This window comes from Acanthopagrus latus, chromosome 6 (genome assembly GCF_904848185.1).
Source record: "Acanthopagrus latus isolate v.2019 chromosome 6, fAcaLat1.1, whole genome shotgun sequence".
Taxonomy (NCBI): domain Eukaryota; kingdom Metazoa; phylum Chordata; class Actinopteri; order Spariformes; family Sparidae; genus Acanthopagrus; species Acanthopagrus latus.
Window position 1 is genome coordinate 16647487 of NC_051044.1, and position 19788 is coordinate 16667274.

Here is a 19788-nt window from a genome sequence, read left to right on the forward strand (position 1 = left end):
ATGATTCCGTAGACGATGAAAAGTAATGTGGTAGATCTGTTGAGAAATCCTAAATACTCGGAGGTATGTTGTCTTTAAACGACAGTGCGAGCAAACGATGCCACTCGCAGTTCAGATGACTCATCTTGATGCCCCTTTACTTTATGTGTTGAATGTTACACTAGAGGGCGCTCTTTTACAGCTCTACACCATCAGATACATGACTCACTGAATACATTTAATTTAAAGTACAAATTAATTGCTGATCTTAGAAACACAAATCTCACCACAAGGCTGATAAGTGGCTACTGATAAGTGGATTAAGTTTGCCCAGTTGGCATTAAGGTGTAAAGACTTATCATTCAAGCAAAGAGAGCCCAGAGTCATTTGAATTTTTATTAACTGAGCACCCAACAGTGAGATTTAATCCGATGTACTAACTGGTAATTAATCAGCAGGAAACCAGACCATCAGCAAGAAGATTGGTTATTTCCCTGTTATAGCCATTCGTAATGTTTGTCACGCAGCTGGGTTCTGATTCTGGGTCAAACAAGTCATACAATTAAGACAATTATTCATGGTGGAGTCCTCTACATGAATTGAGGGGTGTCACATCCTGAAGCAATACGCTGCTCTGAAGTCTGATGATACGATACAGCACTAAAACAAATTCAATTTGTTTTGAAGAAAGAATTCAACCTTTTAATGATGTAATGATACAAACGCAGAATTTGTTTTGCCATAACTGAATGAACGAGCTGTTCCTACAGGAAAATAAGGTCCCAGAACACTGTCTGGAGCTATACAGGTGGCAGGGTCCGCCAAATATAAACAAAGTGAAAGAGTATGACATTGTGTTGTCCTTTCAGGTCCGTTTGTTTATTCAGTCATGAAAACAAAGAGTTTGTTTGTATAGTTTAAGCATAACAAAATCCCTTTTGATGAAAATGTCTTCCCAAAACTACAAAGCGCCTCTTCAAACTAAAGTAAGTTTGTTTTACCATCAGCAAAACCACAAATAGATATATTACCTCACTGTAATAAAACAGCTGTCTCACTCTTATCTTTCAGAAAAATACTTTAATGCTAGCAATTTAATAACATCTAAATGTTTAGTGTTATAGTTTATTTATTTTTGCAGTTACTAATAAATGTCAGTTGTGGTCTACTTTGCTTCCATACAACTCAGCTGTGTGAGATTTAAGGTTGAGTGTTTTTTTTTTTAATTTGTTTTTAAAAGTAAATGTGATCCATTTAAATGAATTAAACATCTTTTTTAACAATATAATCAAAAGCTAGAGAACAGCCACTAATGGACCTTAAAGTGGGATCTTTTTGCCAATGCAGTGATGTTTATGTGAACACACATATTGATTGTAGGTGACATACACTTATGGAGACTTTTCATAGATGTATGTGAGTTTTCTGGAGTCTTACATTAACCTGCACTTGCATAACCCACAATTTAACTGTAACCACTCTTGTCTCTGATTAACTGGTCTTTGGTCTGAAATATATCCCCAAATGTAAGCCATTTCACAAACATCCAGAGAGACACACACAGAGGAGGAACTGTAAGACTCACAGGTCAGACATGGAGGCCTTTATTGTTTAACTATGTTTATAGTACAGTGCCACATCTCCGACCGACCATGGCCCCCGACACACATTAGTCAACAAATTTTAACCACCACCGTGCACACATAACACACATACACACACACTCACCATTTTCAATGTAAACATTGCAGGCTTTTAAAGAGTGATACAAAAAGCAAGGTAGTCGTCAACCATTTCTGTTAAAAGCATCTGTTCATCATGTGTTCCTCTTTCAAGAGTTCAGAGGAGGGTGACCCAGAAAAACAGAAATGTTATTGTTTGGTTGATCACCTTTTGGGGGAACGACAAAAAATGTCCTGTTCTCTCTAATCACTGCAGTCACACACAAACACACACTCTCTTGCACACACAGTCAGGATTCTCAGTCAAACAAAGGTTTTTATCAAAGTGTAGTTAAAGTGTTTTATTTTGAATGTTTGCTGTAGGCAGAAGGGAGAATAGTGAATTTGAAGTGGAACATCTAACAATGATTATGTTCTTTTCCCATAATCCTCTCTATAGGAAAAAGGCCTTGTGTGTCAATTCCCTTGTGTGGTCACAGGGTGCGTCCGTCTTTCCAATCCCACCTGCAGCTGCATTACCTTTTAGCGCGTACAAAGTACAAGGCGTTGGTTTTAGGGTAGTACTTCACATTCTGTTTTTTGTCCATGAGGCCCCCAAAAATGATGAGCTCTCCCCTCCCCTGTACCACTGTGTGAAGGCTGGTCTCAGGTGGCCCTGTGACTGCAGCAGGAGTCCCATTCCCGTACACTCTCCAGGACACCACCCCAGCAGTTTTGGCCCGGGACACATCCAACACGTACATCTGCATGGGTTTGCAGTTGAGAGACTGGTACAGAGGTTTCCCTACGTTCAGGCTCTGAGGCGGGTGATGGCCAAGACGCCGTGCAATGGGAGGGATAGCATGTCCATCAGCTCCAGCAGCCTGTGGAGGGCTGGAGGATGATGACGGAGGGGTTCCAGGAGGACCTGCTCCTCCTCCACCACCACCACCACCACTTCCTCCTCCAGGCGAAGCCCCCTGTGTCTGAAGGGAAGACGACGATGATGATGAAGACGGTAAAGATGATGAAGATTTGTTTTTCACTGCTTCCAGACCTCGTCGTAAGGCAGCAGGGGACACTGCTCCTGGTGGAGTGCGCGGAGAGCCTGAAGGAGGTGTATGCAGGCCGTTAGTGCTGGGCACCTCAGGGTGGTGAGCGGCAGAAGGGGGAGACTCCCAGTCATAGTCTGTGGAGGCAGGCAGGTGAGGGCGGGAGGGAGGAGATGCAGCCTGGGCTGGGCTGGTCCGGGGCGAAGGGGAGGATCCATTCAATAATGGAGGGAGTGGAGGAAGAGGAGGGCTGTCTGGGCCTTGTGAAGGTGACGGCTGCTGGGATGAGGAAGGGCTCCCATCTCTGGCACTTCCTCTAGCTGAAGGCCGAGGTCTCAGCGTTCCCCATCGACCGTTTACACATGGAGCCTCTTCAACTGCTCCAAGGACAACACCAGCGGCCCCACTCCGAACTGGAGACTGAGAGCGCAGGGAAGGCGGTTCGGGGCCCAGAGGGGCAGGTGTGGCACTTATGGGGGAGGGCCGAGAGTTAAGACTTGGGCTAAGTGGTGCGCGGCCAGATGGAGCCTGCGAGAAAACTACCACACACTGGCCCACCTAGAGGTAAATGGACAAGATGAGGAAAAAAAGACACATTAGTGCTGAATCCAGAGAACAGATGTGGGGGATAGGAATGACAGCTAAGACAGACACTTACTCTACAAGCTGGGTGACACCACAGCTCTGGGGCCCCGTGGTCCTCATTTTCTACTTGCAGCTGCTGCCACCTCCATGGTGGTGCATTCATGTGGAGGAGCCAAGCATCTTTAAGGAGCTTCATCACACAAGACAACAGGATAAGTCAAGACTGTATTCACTTATGATCACAAGTGTTGCTCAGATACAAAAACAAAGTTAATAACTTACTGCATTAGGGCCGCCACAGCCTCCCAAGATGAGCAACGTCTGATCGTCAATCACAATCTAGTACGAAAACATTTGAAAGGTGTCATTTAATGTCATCTGAAAAGATTAAGAGTAGGTGTCTGGGACATTGTCCTCGACATGGAAAGGTGAAAGCTGTCTTAAAATGTTTAAAATCCAAGGAACGCTTTACTTAAATAAGAGCTTTATTGATAAAGTATTGTCAGGGTAGGAATACTAAGCCAAATTGTCAGGAAAAAATTACAAACTATTTTGTTTAGCCTGAATGTTGAAGCCTTCTTACTTGCGATTGGCCTCCTCGTGGGTGGGGAGATGGGCCAGATATGGGCGGTTTGGACCAGGACCACTGCTCCAGATCCAGAACCCAGACCTCATTACTCCTAATCAGAATCATCACAGACAACATTGTGAGGTGTGACAGCCAAAGATTTTACTCGCAAATACATTCCACTCAACAAAATTTTCAGACGTAAAGGTGAAATGTGTTTCACATTAAAATATCATTACTTCCCTTTCTGAGGTGGGGTGTGTTAAAACGCCACTCTGGTTGGGACGCTGTTAATCACGTTTGAGAAATGGTGTTGATATTTGTCAAGTTAGATGTCCGGGTATTCTAAAAGTTTGTCTAAACAGGCTGTGGTAAAGCTCCCTTGTCACTTGTGCTTTGAAAAAGTCTATTTGTCATGTTTTTTGTGCACATCTACAATGAATGTACATTGGGACAATACTTCATCACCTCAGTAAATCATTTACTCAGTCACCTGTCAACTCAATAACTTTTTTACTATGTATGAACAATGAGTAGAAACTTTGTACCTTTGCAAAAGTAGCTGTATTGTAAATAAGTTACAGTTTTAATTTATGCAGCACATTTTGTATACTGTGTACAATACAAGTTAACACATTCATACATTTGACGTGCTCCTAGTGATCCCCCAAACACCACCATGGTATTTCCAATCACAGAAGAGGAGTGGCCAGCCATAGGTGGAGGTCCATGTGTTGTCACTATACAGTTCCACCTGAAACATCAGAAGAAAAGGGAGAGGAAGATAATGATGATGATGTTTGAAGTTCCAACCTGTCACAGCTACATTCTTTAAATTATAGTATGGGAGTCTCTCTCACCAGTTCTTTGAAGGGGAGTAGGTGTGGATTTCATCAAAAAACCTTTCTGGTTGGTGCAGTGGATACGGGCTGGGTCGAGTCCATCCGCCAAACAGCACCAACAGATCTTTGTGCATCACTAGAGTTGCTCCAGCTTTGGGAGACGGATAAGAGCCTGAAAAACAAAAGGGCAAAGATATGACTTGAATTTAAGCATGTAGTTGTATTTCTTTTTCATGCAGTATTCTAATTCAAATATACCCAAGAATATTTTAGTGGGGAAGAAAATGCACCTTTAAATCTTTTACTCCTACTTAATGCCTTAAATGAAAGTGGCTGAACTGAAATGGAAAACATGTCACACAGTAAGACTCCATGATTCTGTATACACCTCACCTCACATACACGTGACAGAAAAACATGAGCATTGATTTCATGATGCTGGAGGCCAAACCTCTCAGTAAACGCTCTTTACACAGGTGCCACACAGCATACAGAGTTGTGCCTCTTAATCCTTAGCTTGCACATACACATAGAAAATACAAGAGCTCAGATTTAAAGCAATAAAATGTGATTGCATTGGTAAAATATCTTTTTCACTACAATCTCACTTCATCAGTATTTCTTTATATTTAACACCACCTCCCCAAACACTGTGTGCTCTGCTACTGCTATGGAGCATCTCACTACTATATTCACTCATGTGGTTCGCCCTCCCACAGTTCCCCCTTACATAAGCTCCATGTGAAGTTACTTTTTACCAGAGTGACAAATCGTAAAAAGAGCTCCGTTTCCCGTTAACTGCGTATTACTGCATTTAACCGAGTCATACCTGAGGCTAAAGGGCGGATCCACTCCTTGCTGTTGAGGTCAAGTCTCCAGAGATCATTGAAGGCAGCATTGCAGCTACTTTGAGTGCAGCCGCCAAACACATACATGGACTGGTTTGAGTCATAATAACATGCACCTGCAACCCAAGAAAGAGAGAATTTACTACAATGGATCAACAGTGAGCTTTGACCAATTTTTAGTAATGTTTTTTGTTGTGTGCTAAAAGAGGAAAATTTATGCCTAGTGTTTCCAATAAAACGGAAGGTGGAAGACATCTCCAAATAGTCGTACATATTGGTGTGCAGTTGCACTGGGAGATTGCTTCATGATTTAAAATAGGCATTCTTTAAGATGGCCTACTTCCCTCCATCAGATGACCTTAAAAATCCACCATTAAACGTTCTGGCAAAAAATTATCAAAGTTCTCAAAATCAGTGCTATTTTAAGTGTTGTTGAAGTTCATCAGATAACAAAAGTGTCTGATGTTGCTCTTTTCACAGCCTTCCACTGGACAGAAGTCATTTTATCTGCCAAACACTGAACTCATTAACTGATACAAAGCTAAAACCACATCAAGATTGAGATGCTAGATGTGTAACCTGATTTGTAAGAGCAAGCAGATTCATTTAAAAAAAAAATGCAAACATGATATACAGGCCTATTTTGACATGAAACGTTGCATAGCAGCATATACTGACTGTGTGAGAAGCGCTGAGTGATGGGGGTTCCTGGATATGGGTATGTGCGACTTTCCCATTGGATATTTCCCTCCTGGACAGCTCTCAAGAAACCGTGGTAGCACTGATAAGCAACACCTTGTAGAAGGAATACAAAATAATCAAAAATGGACAATGAGTGCATTTAAATAGTCTATTTCAGTATTATGATTCTTTTCCCCCCTCAGGTATTTATAGCTAAGTTTCACTGCTCTGCTCGCAGTATAATGCCTACATACTCCCACTGTTACCAGTCCACCTTCTGATTCAGTTTTATGTAGGATTATGTAAATGTGACAGGCATACCTTTAATAAGGCGATACCACTGCTTACACACAAGCGCAGCAGTCTTGTGCTCCTGGTAAGGTGAGAGAAAGGACAAAATGTATTCAAGAACTTCCTCTGGCAACTCCACCATTGTTCTCCCCCCTCCTTTGGCACCGCTGTCCATGTTCCCTTCTTGTCGGCAGGACCCCATCTTTGCCTCTACTTCCTCTGTTATCCCAGCAGGCTCTGCACCATCATCCTCTGTATCCATGGCAACAAAGCATCCATCCTCATTGTCAGGAGAGCGTGACATTATTGTCTGTTGAGACATGGGGAGACATGCTAGTGATGTATGCATTAATGTTGATGATGCTCAGGAGCATGTTTACAATGAGCTACAATTAGCTACACTATGGCAGTGATTCAAATTGGCATTTTTTTCCCCAATAGACTCGTCTGCTTCACACCTGACCTTTACATTCTACACTGGATTTCTGCAACTTAATGAAGATGAAGCCTAAAACACAACTGGAAGAGTTCGTCCTACCCCCATGACACTGCAAAGCTGTATCCACCATTTCATTTTAGCATCATTTAATGCCCAGCAATCTTAATTATCAACATCCATTGTCTGAGACGGGTGGTGCCCCTTCTTTAGACTGAGCAGCTGGCCCCTCTACACAGCCTCTTACATCGTTAGCAACATCTGACCAGCTAGCCGTCACATAATAAATGAATTGTTACATTGCTATTGCTAATTACCACCTTAAGCTAACTTCCCTAAGAAAATAAACGAAACGATATATGTAGTATTCAGTTGAACGAGGAACAGATTGTGCTAAACACCACTATTTCACTGACTAGCCGGCGCGTAACAGCTACATGTTACAGAATTTAACGTTTGATCCTCAGAGAACCTAAGCTAGCAGAGGCTAACGAGCATCCAAGCTATCATTAGCTAACATCAATGAATCTTCAGCTAACGGCATGTAGCCACAGATCACGCGTTCACTTATAAATACATTTACAATCACGGAAACACCCCACTTCCAAATTATTCTAATGACACGACACCCTCTCAAGAGGCTCAGCCAACGTTACACCCCACTAGCTAACAAGCTAGCTGACATCTTCAGTCTTGTCTGGTGCTGATAATCTTTGCTAGCGTTAGCCTGAGCAGAGGCTGTGTGCAGTAATTGACTAGCGTTACCAGTTTGCTCCTCTAATGTCACATACTTTGTCAGGGTTTCCCCCTGAGATGACCAAATTAACTCCTCAACTGTTGCAGCGCAACTAATACCGTTGTTTAAGCTGTGGTCTTTTGTGGGCTCTGAGTGTGTATCTTTCCTCTCCTTCCCCCCCGGTATCAGCTCCGGAGGTTCCTCTGCAGCCTCCAAACAGTCGCCATCTTCCGCTCTGTGTGAACAGCGTCCTCCGCAGCACAGCGACGCTCCAGCAGCCGCTCGCCGTCTGTGGTACCAGGGTGGGTCCCATGTACGACACACTGCGCCCCCTGCTGCCGAGGGCACATGTGTTGCCCGGGGGAGTTGGAATCACACACTGTGACCAGTTACAAAGAAGCAAATTCTACCTGTTACTTCAGCATACACATTTTTTTTTTGCATGATAAAGAAAGAAAAATGATTTAAAATCTTCATAATGTATTATGTTACATAAAGTAGCCCTGTCACACCCCATAGATCTCTGCACCCTAGAATGAAGGGTCTGAATTTACTCCACGTACTGTACCCCAGTAACAGTCAGGTTCTCTCATGCTCTGTTTGACCCTTGTGTGGTGTTCATATTTATGTTATTCAGCCGGTGTTCGTGGGTCTGGTGGATCTGGTCTACATTTTTTGGGGGGGGTTTAATTCATCACAATCAATCACTTCTACGTTAAAACACTCCACAAATGTTTACCTCATCCCAATTACAAGCAATATGAACAGCATGTATGGTTCATATTTGCCCTTTTCCCTTGTTGTTGGATCACATTTATGAATTCATCAATGTCATGTATGTGATGTTAAGCAACAGTTAAATGTAGTGAATGAACCTTGTTGGATATAACTGGTTGCTTTGTTGTTGCATGATTAGATATTATTGAATATCATGATATTTGCTAACCTAAGAAACATGTTTTTTTGTTTGTTTGTTTGTTTTATTATTTTGTTTCAAACAGCTGCACAATTCTTCACCTGAGAGGAATTGCTTCTCACCTGGCTGACCCCCTGGGCTTTAGAGGGAAGGGAACCAGTGACAGACTAGCTGCACTCAATATGTTATACTGTTACACTTACAATAGATACAACTCAGATGTTACAATTTGATATTATTCTATATAATATAACATAGTGTGTAGCAAGGACCAAAGAAATGTTCATTGATTTTCCAGCAAGTAGGCCCCTTCCCTATGCCCCCTGCACCATGTGTGATTCAGGGTGAGGTGGTGGCAGCAGTGCAGCAATATAAGTATGTCCTTGATGCAAAGCTTAATTCTGGTGCCAACACAGATGATAAGTAAAGTCCCCAAGGAAAGACTTTTGTTTGTGTCGTATCCATTGAGTTCCAGATGCTGACGTCAGGGTTGAGGTTTTCGTCTGGCTAAAACCTCCATGATCTATGGTTATAGTGTAAGTGCTGCAGACCTTGTCTTGTGTATGTGGCTGATATATAATCCATTTGTGTTTGACCACTGTCTGTAAAGCAAATTGCCGCACAGGGACATTGAAGTTTAATTCCTACTCTATTATACAGACTAGGACACTATAGCATTGCAGTGACTTGCAGTTTCAAACAAACCTGGACCACCTTAGACTAGAAAAAGGGGAAAGGAGAGCCGTTTTAGACCTGCAGACAAAGACGTCTTGACACTGTCTGAACATAAAGAGACGAAATGACTGTGGTTTGTTACATTTATGACTCTAGAAGCCAAAGTGTTATCAGGCATTTCATGTAGCTACTGTCTGTGTGTGTTTGAGACTGTACAGCTTCCAGTAGGATATTTTTTACAGGACACTCTTTTACTCATAGTTGTAGAAAATCACAGGTGTTATCAAAAAATGACACTATCAATGGTTCTGTTGCATTCAAGCGTCTCAGTAATTCTTGAACTACTGAGGCCCGTTTTTTTTTTTTTCAATTTCCATCAACATTTTATCATTTATATAAATGAATTAACTATGACATTTCATATGGCATGCATATCATTATTTGATATTTGTTTGTATTAGCTAACTCACGTTGGGCCCTTATGTAGGCCACTGTGATTTGTGTCTATTGCCAACTGAACTCTTGCGTGCGGCGCACCAGCCCTGAACGCAGCAGTTACCTTCAGGTTCATCAGATACTGTCACTCACTGCTCTATCTAGCGTTACCGAAATATAACAACAATGTGATGTTGGAGTAGAGAGTGTCACTCTTACTACTTAGGGGCAAATACAGCGCGTTATGCAGTTAAATGAGCCGTGTGGGAGTCTGCATTTAAAATCATTTTATCCTCCCGGTTAGTTGTCTTGGAACTTGGAAGCTAGCTAGTTGACGCTACCTAAGCTAACGTTATTAAACGTCAGTTCACTTCCTGTTGTAACGGTTAAACTTGAGAGGCATTGCTCGAGTGTCAAGCCGTAGCTCAGATTACTGTCGACGGTCCGAAATTGTTGTGACCAGTCAGTGGTTTTTTTTCTGTCTGAGAGGCGTGCGGACGACGCCAGCGGCCAGTTAATTTACTGAGGTGGACGTGACGCCAAATTTAAAGTAGCAGGCAGCAGCCAGGGGGGATTGCCCCTCAGTAGAGCATTGAGCTAGCAGGCTAACACGCGGCCAGGCGAAGGGTTTACGAATTTGTTCATCCAGCCTTCGTCCGATCACAACAAAATCGTAATATTGAGCTCCCCGCGGGTCTGCGTGAGCGCCACCCACCGCCCCATGCCCTCTGACTGGATGGGAAACAGTTAGCCAGTGGAGCCGAAGAGGAAAGCAGTCAGCGGTTGTGTTAAACATGGAGGATGAAGAGGTTGCGGAGAGCTGGGAAGAGGCGGCGGACAGCGGGGTGAGAAATACTTATCGTTTTACCCGGCTTGCAGAGAAACAAGGCTATAACCCGATTTCCGTATGTCAGTCAAACGATCACCTAGCAAGGATCCACGATGCGCTGGATGTGTCCAGCGCTTGAAAACATAAACATGTTATTTGTTCGGCTTGTTTTCCCCGTCAAAGAAAAAACAGCCCGACTTCCTGGCCGAGTCTTACAGGCCTCGCTGTCCCATAATAACATGGGACTGAGTCTGGCTTCATCTCTTTCCATTCGCTCAACACAATGATTATCTGATGTTTGGAAAAGCCAGAATAACATCCTCAGAGAAAACTTAACATTTTCGACCCTTTTCCTAGTAATTCCCTCATTGTTTAGGTCCGCCCATTGCGGAAATGACAGGTTGCACTGAGATGAATCATTACAATACCATAACAGTGTAGTATGTTCTTGGTTTTGGGAATGTTATATTTAAAGCGAAAATCACGTGTCCCTCGATTGGACCAGTCTGTTCTGATTGTGTAAAATGAACAGTTAGATGCAAAGAAGTTTTTGAAATCTTCCCCGGGAGCCACATTTTATATTCTCTGTCAGATCATGCGTTTCAAGTGGCTGTAAAAGCATGGCCTGGTCACTGTTGTGACTGCATATGATGTTAGTGTTATCACCTTTAATGCAGTGTAATAGATGAGTTGCCTTATTTCTTTATCTTCAAATCCTGGTTATGTGCAATCTGAAAAACAAGCAACATCAGTATAATTTTTTGATACAGTATCATTTGTTTGTTATTGTTTTAGTTTTTCATAGAATGATATCATACTGTCAACAGAAAGCTCAAGTAAATGCCATGTTGCTATGACAAACAAATCATTATCTTGACAGATGTAATTTGATCTTGTGTGGCTCAGCACTGGTATCTACATTGTCAATTATAGGTCACTTGGAGACCAGAGATTAAATGTATCCCTTACCATAGATAAGGTGTGGTATTGTTAGTTTGCAATGATTAAACTGTGTCATCATGTCTTTTTAAAAGCATGTTTCCTTTCATTCCAGCAGCTACTTAGCAACTTAGAAATACAAACCTTGTCAACATGTTTTTGCTATACAGGCCAATGAGAGAGATAATGAACATAGACAGTAATACAAATGTAATAAATACGTATTTCTCCCCAGGAAATCGAGAGAAGACTCGAGGCTAAGCTGAAAATAAACCAGGAGGCAAAGTAAGCAAAGCAAAAGTTATGAAAATGTTAAATACATGGCAGGAATGCAAGTATTTTTTCAAGTAATTTTATTCCTCTTACATGTTTTTACTGGTACAGGAAATCCAGCTTGGGTTCTGGTGGCTCACCGGTTCGAACTGCTATTGTCATCCAGGATGACTCCTTGCCTGCGGCACCCCCACCACAAATTCGAATTCTGAAACGTCCTTCAAACAACGGTACCGCGGGAAACCCTGCATCCTCATCTCGTCCCTCTCAGCAGATGAAGTCTTTGGCCCAGAGGGAAGCAGAGTATGCTGAAGCCAGAAGGAGGATTTTGGGTAGTGCTTCTTCAGATGATGCGCCTCAGGACAATCCGTGCCAGGACAGGTAAGACGTCACAACAAAAATAAGAACAACGGCAAAGACACAGCAGCAAAAATTAGAGCAAAATACCTAGAAGTGAAAAAGACTGTTATGTAATGCATCTTTTGTCTTCTTGTATCATTAGGCCAGCTCGTACGAGTGCGCAGCAAACATCAGAACCAGTTCGTCCAAACAATAATGTGATCCGCCAGCCCACCGGCCCAGATGGCACCTCAGGCTTCCGCCTTTGCAGATAAACAGGAGTTACGTGCTGCAAGGAATTAGCTGTCTCCCTGAGAGGGCATGAAGGGTGGCAGTTAAAGGGGATGTGTGTGCTATGTAAAGCAGAGTGGTGGGATGACACATACATTAGAAATATGAAGTCGTAGCATGGATTGAAATGAACTTCTCCACCTCTCTCTGCTCTGCTTATTGGCGTGGTCTTTGCCTTTCACCTTGTCTTTCCCATCTGTGGAATGTTTCAAGGGGCTGGCAGAGATCAGCCAAAGATCTGAAACCCCTTCTGTTCCACACTGTGAACAGGCGTTCGCCTCACATCCCTACACACTGTGATACTTTGATGTACCATGAGGTGCCCTATGATTTTAAGTATGATTGGCCGGCCGAGTGCCAGGGCATCAGGTGTCTGCCTCTTCAGGGAGAATAAGGAGAGCTCATGAATCTGTGGGAGTCCCCCCAGAGACGTGCAAACGAACAAACTGGCCTCTCCGCTGATGGAGCGTGGATCAGGGCTGGGTGTCCACCGGGGAGCTGGCCTCTGTTTGTCGGGTTCAGTGGAAATTAAGTGCTTGACAGTGTTGAGAGTTTACTGTGTGTTCAGCAGCGCGAGTGCAAGGTGATAGAAAGTCACACTGATCTAACACTTTGAGTAAAAGTGTGTTTTAATACTGTAGTTGCATAGCAATGGCAGAGGCCCAGACCAGCACTCTCCACAGGTCTCTGTTTGGCACTGGTGGCCATGAAAGAAATGCCCGGTGGGCACACAGCCTGTGGCCAAAGATTATAGATTGAGAGGACAGAGTGTCACTAAATCTAGGCTTATTGAAGCAATAATAATGAATTTACTCCCTGGTTTATTTTTTACATGTTGCCTAATTACCTGTGCAGAGTTTTGTTTCAGATTATCTTTTGTTTTTTGAAGTTTACATTGTTTTCTTCATGTTCGTGTTTTTTTTTTTTTTTTCTGAGACAATGTGTTTAGGTCAAGAGCTAAGTAGTGTATCAGAGATTAGATCATGTAACCTGCATAGGAAACTGTATTAGCAGTGTCATACAATTTTAATCAAACTGGAAAAAGGCAGGCTTACTCATGAATTGAAAATCCAAAGGTAATGTGCATTAATGTCCTTGTGTGTTGCCTCATTGTTTCTAATCAGAGTAGCTAAGTAGGAACTTACAGCCAACTGCACTGCACCTGCACCAGTACCAGTGTATTGACTGGTGTTGCTATTAAAAACGATGGTGTCCCCATTTCTTCAGAAAAAAAATCAACTATTTGATACCCAGTTTTGAGGATGATAACACCACATGACAGCTGCTTTATTTTTGGAAAAGATATGTTGGGGAACTTTGTGGTGAAAACTACAAAATTGATCCAAAAATTGTAAAAAAAAAAAAAAATCAAATTTCTTAATCAGTATAATGAAGCCAAATCCCACTGTCTGGTATTGATGAATGTATTTCCTGTTGTGTTTTTTGAGACAAATGGATTCAACAGCATTGTTTCCTTGTTTGCCAATTCAAATTAAGAAAAATAGACTCGCCAGATACTGACAGTTACTGACAGTTGTGTATTAAATGTACCTGAAGCAAATTTGAACCTTCTGACACTTGTATGCCTTAAATAACAAACGATTCCTGGCTACATATGTACATTTTCCAGTGGTAGTGCTTGTTAATCTTGCGCCTTTTTTGTGAACTTTTGATAGGTTAATTATTTCATGAATAATACAGCTTACACTCAACAAGTGTTTTAGGAAACACAAAACCACACTCAGTTAGGGTGCAGTGATGCTTTTATTACCGAGGTTTTCCTCGACTGTGGGTCAAACCCTTGATTGTGAATATTCGCTGTAAGGAGTTAACACTGTGGTTAACAGTAAATTAAACAACTTGCTCATCACAGCAGCCGACTTCTCCATGTGTTTAAACTGGTACCACTTACTCCAACCTTTACTAGATTCAAAAAGTGAGTGCATCTCACTCATCTCTGAATACTGAAGTTACCCTTTGTTGTTGTTTGATGACACTACTATAAGTTGTTCATTACAGCTGTAATCTATCAATATGTAAGTTTTATGAGAGAGTATACTCTGTATACTGGATTCGGACCTACAACATCACAATACATTATTCCTAGGGATCAGGGTCAATTCTTGCGATCGGAGAGATTTCTAATCATCACAAACTGATGGTTGAAAGCAAATGCCTATCCTGTACCTGTACCACGTGATCGACCCATGAAGTTTTGTTTCAGCCATTCATAGACACCTGTCTAGTTTTGATGTCAGTGTTATTTTGAAACTTGAACAACACAAATGGCATTTGAATACCCTTTAATAAACACAGTTCAAAATGAAATGTTTGTGTACGCTCGCTCTGTTGTTTTGTGAAACACTGATGTTGAACTTTCTTTGCTTTGTACCTACTAGGTCAGAATTACAGCCTTATCTTCTCATTAGTATATGGAAGTCTAGTGGCTTCAGATAATTCACAGCATAATTCCACATCAAGCTCAACTGGAAACCTGTGTAGGTGTGCAGGACCTTGACAAGCTTTTGTCCACATCATCATCAGACTGAGATACTCGATATTCAACTTGTACGCCTGCATTATGGATGCTTTGTTATTGGTTTATGCAGAACCATTAGAGCAAAGCCATGCCGAAAGATAAACACTACAAAATCTACTGTAATGTGTAATCCCTCCAACATTCACTTGATCGATGGAAGTTTTCTGCTCTCGTCTGTCTCCGTACCTCTGTGTGTCTGAACCATCCTGCCCAGCGGCGGCGCTGTCTGATCCGAGCGCCGCAGCTCATTTTGGGATCTCTGGTTCAACTCCAGACGAGGTGCTCATTGAAAGTCGGAAGTCGGGCTTTGATAGTTGCTCAAACTTGACAAAATGGCAGAAGACAACAGTTATGAGTCGATGCTCTGTGTGAAGCCCGAGGTTCATGTTTACCGGATCCCGCCGCGGGCCACGAACCGTGGATATCGGTAAGATGAGCTCACAGGGAAGTAACGAGCGTAACTGACGAGCAGCGTCAGCCACCAAGCTAATTTAGCACTGATGCACCCATTATCGGACAGGCAGGTGATATTACAGCAAGTTCGTCACTTTTCCATATGTGCCTTCTAAATGTAGTTCACGGCTGCAGCTCACACCGACGGTGAACAAGTCAGAGTTTACACACATGGGCATTATGCTAGCTGACACACATGCTAACGTTAGAGGCTAAAAGTGCCAACAATGCTAACGCTAGCGTTGTTCCGAAACATAAATGTGCTGCTGTTTCTTATCTGCTCTCATGTAGCTGACACAACCGCCCCGACATGGTCACTAAACACTTATTTATGTGTGGCTCACGCTTGGTGTCATGTTTGGCGTCGAGTTGGCGTTTTGTAAACGACATGAGAAATGACGACAGTGCTGATTAGACTGGGAAGTTTTAAAATGGCAGGACTCATGACAGTCCGATAATGGGTGCAGGAATTTGGAGTGTGCGCTAGCGGTCAACTCCAGTGTCCACGATGAGTCGGTACATTTGTGTTCGCCTGGTGATTCATTCAACAGTAAATGTGCGAACTGTTGTGAAATTGTATTTAGCTCTGTCCCTTGAGTGCTGAACAAAATGTTAGGGCGACATTTAAGAAAACATAATCTGACGTTAGCTAACAGATGACCACTGTCCCATAAGAAGCCCGTTGATGAAATTGTGATTATATAATTTGCATCATAACTGTCATGGAAGCTCATTTTTCACAAGTTAGAAGTAGTTGGATGTTTAAAGTGAAAAAACCTCCGACTCACGGTACACTTACTGGCTTTCTGGAGATTTTAACTGTATCTCACGAGTTTCCTTATTGGATTTACTCAGATGAAGAAGACAACCAGAGGAAGATTTTTTTACAATAGACTATTCAAAACAGTGTACAATGTAAAGTTTGTTTTTCCCAGTTAAATGCTACTTTCCCAAGTCTTTTAGGCTGTTCTATACATGATTGCTTTTCTTCAGTGGGCAGAAGAGCATAATTTTTTAATTATTATTTTATTTATTTTTTTAACACAAATGTCTCACTTTTGTCTTCTGAACAACGTTTAATTTCACTTCCTCCTGCAGCTGCCGGCCTAAAAATAGTGCACAAGTCAGATGTTCCAGTGAGTGAGGATTAGACAAGCCACTTTCATATTCAGATGTGCCTTTCTTGTTTTCATTCTAGCGCTGCTGACTGGAAGCTGGATGAACCTGCGTGGAGCGGTAGGATGAAAATCACCGCCAAAGGAAAGCTGGCCTATATTAAGTTAGAGGACAAAAACACGGGTAAACAACCTGATGTCTCCTTGCAACTTAACGTGATGTGCATGCAATATGGATGCCAAATGAAAATGACCCTGAGGCAACATCTCATGTAAATGTATTATTTGCAGGAGAGTTGTTTGCCCAAGCTCCAGTTGAACAGTATCCAGGGAGCGTAGTTGAAGCAGTGACAGACTCCAGCAGGTACTTTGTGATCAAGATAGAGGACGGAAATGGTAAGACTCTTTCATCAGAGGCTGGGACAGTATTTCACATTTGGCCAGACACTGAATTTGTGACAGAAATCTTGTATTCAGGCTAATGTGGTCAGTTAGTTATGGTCAGGCCAATAAGTCACAGTTCATTTAACGTAACCTTATACTATCCCTACCTTTTCTCTATATATCTTTCTGCAGGAGTATTTATGTTTGCAAATTGGACTCTAATTTGTCTTTGTCACTAAAATTTGCTCTTATAAAGGACGCCATGCTTTTATCGGTCTGGGTTTCGCTGATCGTGGAGACTCATTTGACTTCAACGTAGCTTTACAAGATCACTTTAAGTAAGTTTGCTTCGGGTACATTTCTCAACACATCTTGACACATTTTCATGAATATGTTTCAGTGCGATATTGAAAACAAAATTAATACTTTAATAAATTAGTCCATCATGCATGTCATTTGTTGTTTTAATTCTGAAAGAGAGGGCACATTTACAAGAATTAAACATTTTACAATGAGTTTTGATAAAATACTTTGTAAGTAGTAGCAGTGCAAAGTTGCTGAGCCATTTGCCTCCATTCAGTTTGATGTCTTTTGATTATTATTATGTTAACTTAATAATGATTAACCTTTCAAACTCTACTTCTAAAGGTGGGTAAAGCAAGAAGGTGAGCTTGCAAAGATGGAAGCTACTGAGAGTGCAGCACCAAAGCTGGACCTCAGCTTCAAAGAAGGGCAGACGATCAAGATCAGCATTGGGGTGAGCGTTTGACTCTGACAATAGGGATGTAAAGAAATTATTAAAAGGACAAAATTGCTCTGTTTTCCATCCAAATGTGTTGAAGGTTTTACAAGGTTCACAAAAAAGTGTATGAAGACATGTCTAAATTCCACCACAGTTATGCTATCATTAGGAGTAAGTTTATAAATATAAGCAGTAGATGGCTTTAATTTTTCAGTTGGAAAAATGTTTATCGAGATTAGATGATGCAATTAAATTAACGCAAGTCGAACCTCAAGCAACACAAACAATGTAGAAATATGACATTAATGTTTGTTTAACATATTTATGAGAGGAGGGTTATATCAGATCTGTGTGGAGAAATAAGGAGACTATTTTCCGTCTCTTCTCGGAGTCAAAACAGCTCATCAGTCATGCGTTAATTGTTAATACTCTTTCAGTATTTATTTGAAAAGGTGTCTCCATCACTGCATTGAAATAAGTTGATGGAAACACAGCCAATAACAGATTTTATGAGGAAAAGTGGGAAAAAAAAAACATTCAAAAGCTGTCATGATTCTGTCAATTGCAGAACATAAAGAAGAAGGAAGCAGGTGGCGCCAAAGCACGGCCTATGGGTGGTGGACTACTCCCACCTCCACCAGGTGCAAAGGCTGCAGTGTTGGTACCTCCTCCTGGGGGACAGCCGACAGTCTCCGCTGTGCAGAGTAACACTGGTGATCACCAAACTTTTCCGTCAAATTACATTTTTAGAAACAGCTCTCATTATGCAAACAGTTTTTCATGATTTCCATAATTCGATTTCTCTCTCCCCACAGCCTCTCTTTTAGACTTTGGCTCCCCCGTCCCTGCAGCTGCACCCAGCTCTGACGTGTGGGGAGATTTCACATCAGCAGGCTCCAAGTAAGTTTCCCTCCCTAAAATGTCACCTGCATTTTTGTCTGTGTAGTGATCCATCTTGTCCACCTTCCATGTTTGTGTTCATGATTGTGTTTTGAATTCTATCATCGTCCATCATCACTCTCGTCTTCCACCTCCCTCTCCTCCACAGCTCCAGTACAGATGCTGTCAAATCAGGATGGGTGCAGTTTAGTTGAGTCGTGAGAGAGAAAAAAAAAAAACAAACTTTCACACACTCAGGTTCCACACATTCCACGAACAGGACGATTGTGGCAAAAACAGAAACTGAAAGAGAGAGGAGCTGTTGGCACACTTGACTGGCTCATTCACTGCAGCTGTCCACATACTATAAGAAACACGCTCTGGAGGAACAATACAGTAAAATGTAAATATTTTTTACATTTGTATTCTTTTTTTCCCACTCTACTATGCAGAATGACTCCTTCTTTCCTTTTTATCTTTCCATAAATCAGATCCGATTGTGTCCCGCTGCTCCTCGTCTTTTCAAACATTATGCATTGTGTTTTCCTTCTCCTGTCACACAAATATCTCATCACACCAGCACAACTCATCTCAAGATTGTTTGTACCATTTGGGAAAGTTAAGTGGTTAACCTTTTGAAGTATCCATGTTTCATTTAGCTATATACCAGTACCAGTACCATATACATTTGTGTTGTTTCTGTTTCCTAGTATTTTTTTTTTTTTAGGAGATCTTGCAAAACTTTGATATTTGATGATTCATTTTAAGCCTTTATGAAAAAATACCCAGATTTTTTTTTTAATCAGCCCTGGGAATGGAAGTCATGATTGCCATTTTGTCTGTCATTCAAAGTTTTAATGTGTTTTGTTTGTACGATCATTTTTGTCTTTTGTGTACGCTCTTCATTTGTCTTTACCTTGTGTGGTGTTGCTTTTTAAAATGTGCCTTTTACCAAATTGAATTTTCCTTAATCTTGTCAAGAATTTGTGCCTTTCCGAAAAGATCTAAAATGTACAAATATTTTTTTCTTGTAAATAAACAATATATTTCACTGGTTCTTGTTTTGATTTTTATTAGTAACCTAGTCTGTTTATGAGATTCCTTTTCCAGCCATAGTATGTTCTCAGACATCAGAGTGAATTAATGACTGACTGGAATAGCTACTGAAGTTAGCATGCTAACCAGCTAGCTCTGGTCTGTCTCAGTGCAAAGCTCCTTTGCTAGCGGTGTAAATGTTGACACTCCCACAGCTCCCCATCCAGACCACTAGCTGCACAGCTAACTGAGCTAACTAGCCAGC

General features: G+C 41.7%; 3 protein-coding genes across 5 annotated transcripts; 2 read left to right on the forward strand and 1 right to left on the reverse strand.

The window, feature by feature from the left end:
- Window positions 1-1567: 1567 nt before the first annotated feature.
- fbxo42 (F-box protein 42) lies at window positions 1568-10833 on the reverse strand. Of its 2 annotated transcripts, none has more exons than XM_037100482.1 (11): window positions 10574-10833; window positions 7735-8058; window positions 6538-6817; window positions 6214-6330; window positions 5517-5651; window positions 4706-4859; window positions 4489-4599; window positions 3861-3957; window positions 3560-3616; window positions 3351-3467; window positions 1568-3250 (listed from the first exon to the last, which is right to left on the reverse strand). In XM_037100482.1, the coding sequence occupies exons 3-11, from the start codon at window positions 6809-6811 to the stop codon at window positions 2177-2179; spliced, it is 2136 nt and encodes a 711-aa protein (XP_036956377.1). In that variant the 5' UTR covers window positions 6812-6817; window positions 7735-8058; window positions 10574-10833; the 3' UTR covers window positions 1568-2176. The 2 variants fall into 2 exon arrangements, with proteins under 2 accessions (XP_036956377.1, XP_036956376.1); XM_037100481.1 differs by having other exon boundaries at window positions 7799-8058; window positions 10574-10807.
- LOC119020847 (SUZ domain-containing protein 1-like) lies at window positions 8971-14704 on the forward strand. 2 transcript variants are annotated; one of them, XM_037100554.1, is made up of 4 exons: window positions 8971-10550; window positions 11709-11758; window positions 11852-12127; window positions 12249-14704. In XM_037100554.1, exons 1-4 carry the CDS (start codon window positions 10500-10502, stop codon window positions 12358-12360), a joined length of 489 nt encoding a protein of 162 aa, XP_036956449.1. In that variant the 5' UTR covers window positions 8971-10499; the 3' UTR covers window positions 12361-14704. The 2 variants fall into 2 exon arrangements, with proteins under 2 accessions (XP_036956449.1, XP_036956450.1); XM_037100555.1 differs by having other exon boundaries at window positions 9767-10550; window positions 11858-12127.
- A 397-nt stretch (window positions 14705-15101) lies between these two features.
- Window positions 15102-19542, forward strand: necap2 (NECAP endocytosis associated 2). The gene is made up of 8 exons (XM_037100535.1): window positions 15102-15342; window positions 16567-16667; window positions 16775-16879; window positions 17124-17205; window positions 17516-17624; window positions 18178-18322; window positions 18425-18509; window positions 18658-19542. The coding sequence occupies exons 1-8, from the start codon at window positions 15248-15250 to the stop codon at window positions 18701-18703; spliced, it is 768 nt and encodes a 255-aa protein (XP_036956430.1). The 5' UTR covers window positions 15102-15247; the 3' UTR covers window positions 18704-19542.
- Window positions 19543-19788: the final 246 nt, after the last annotated feature.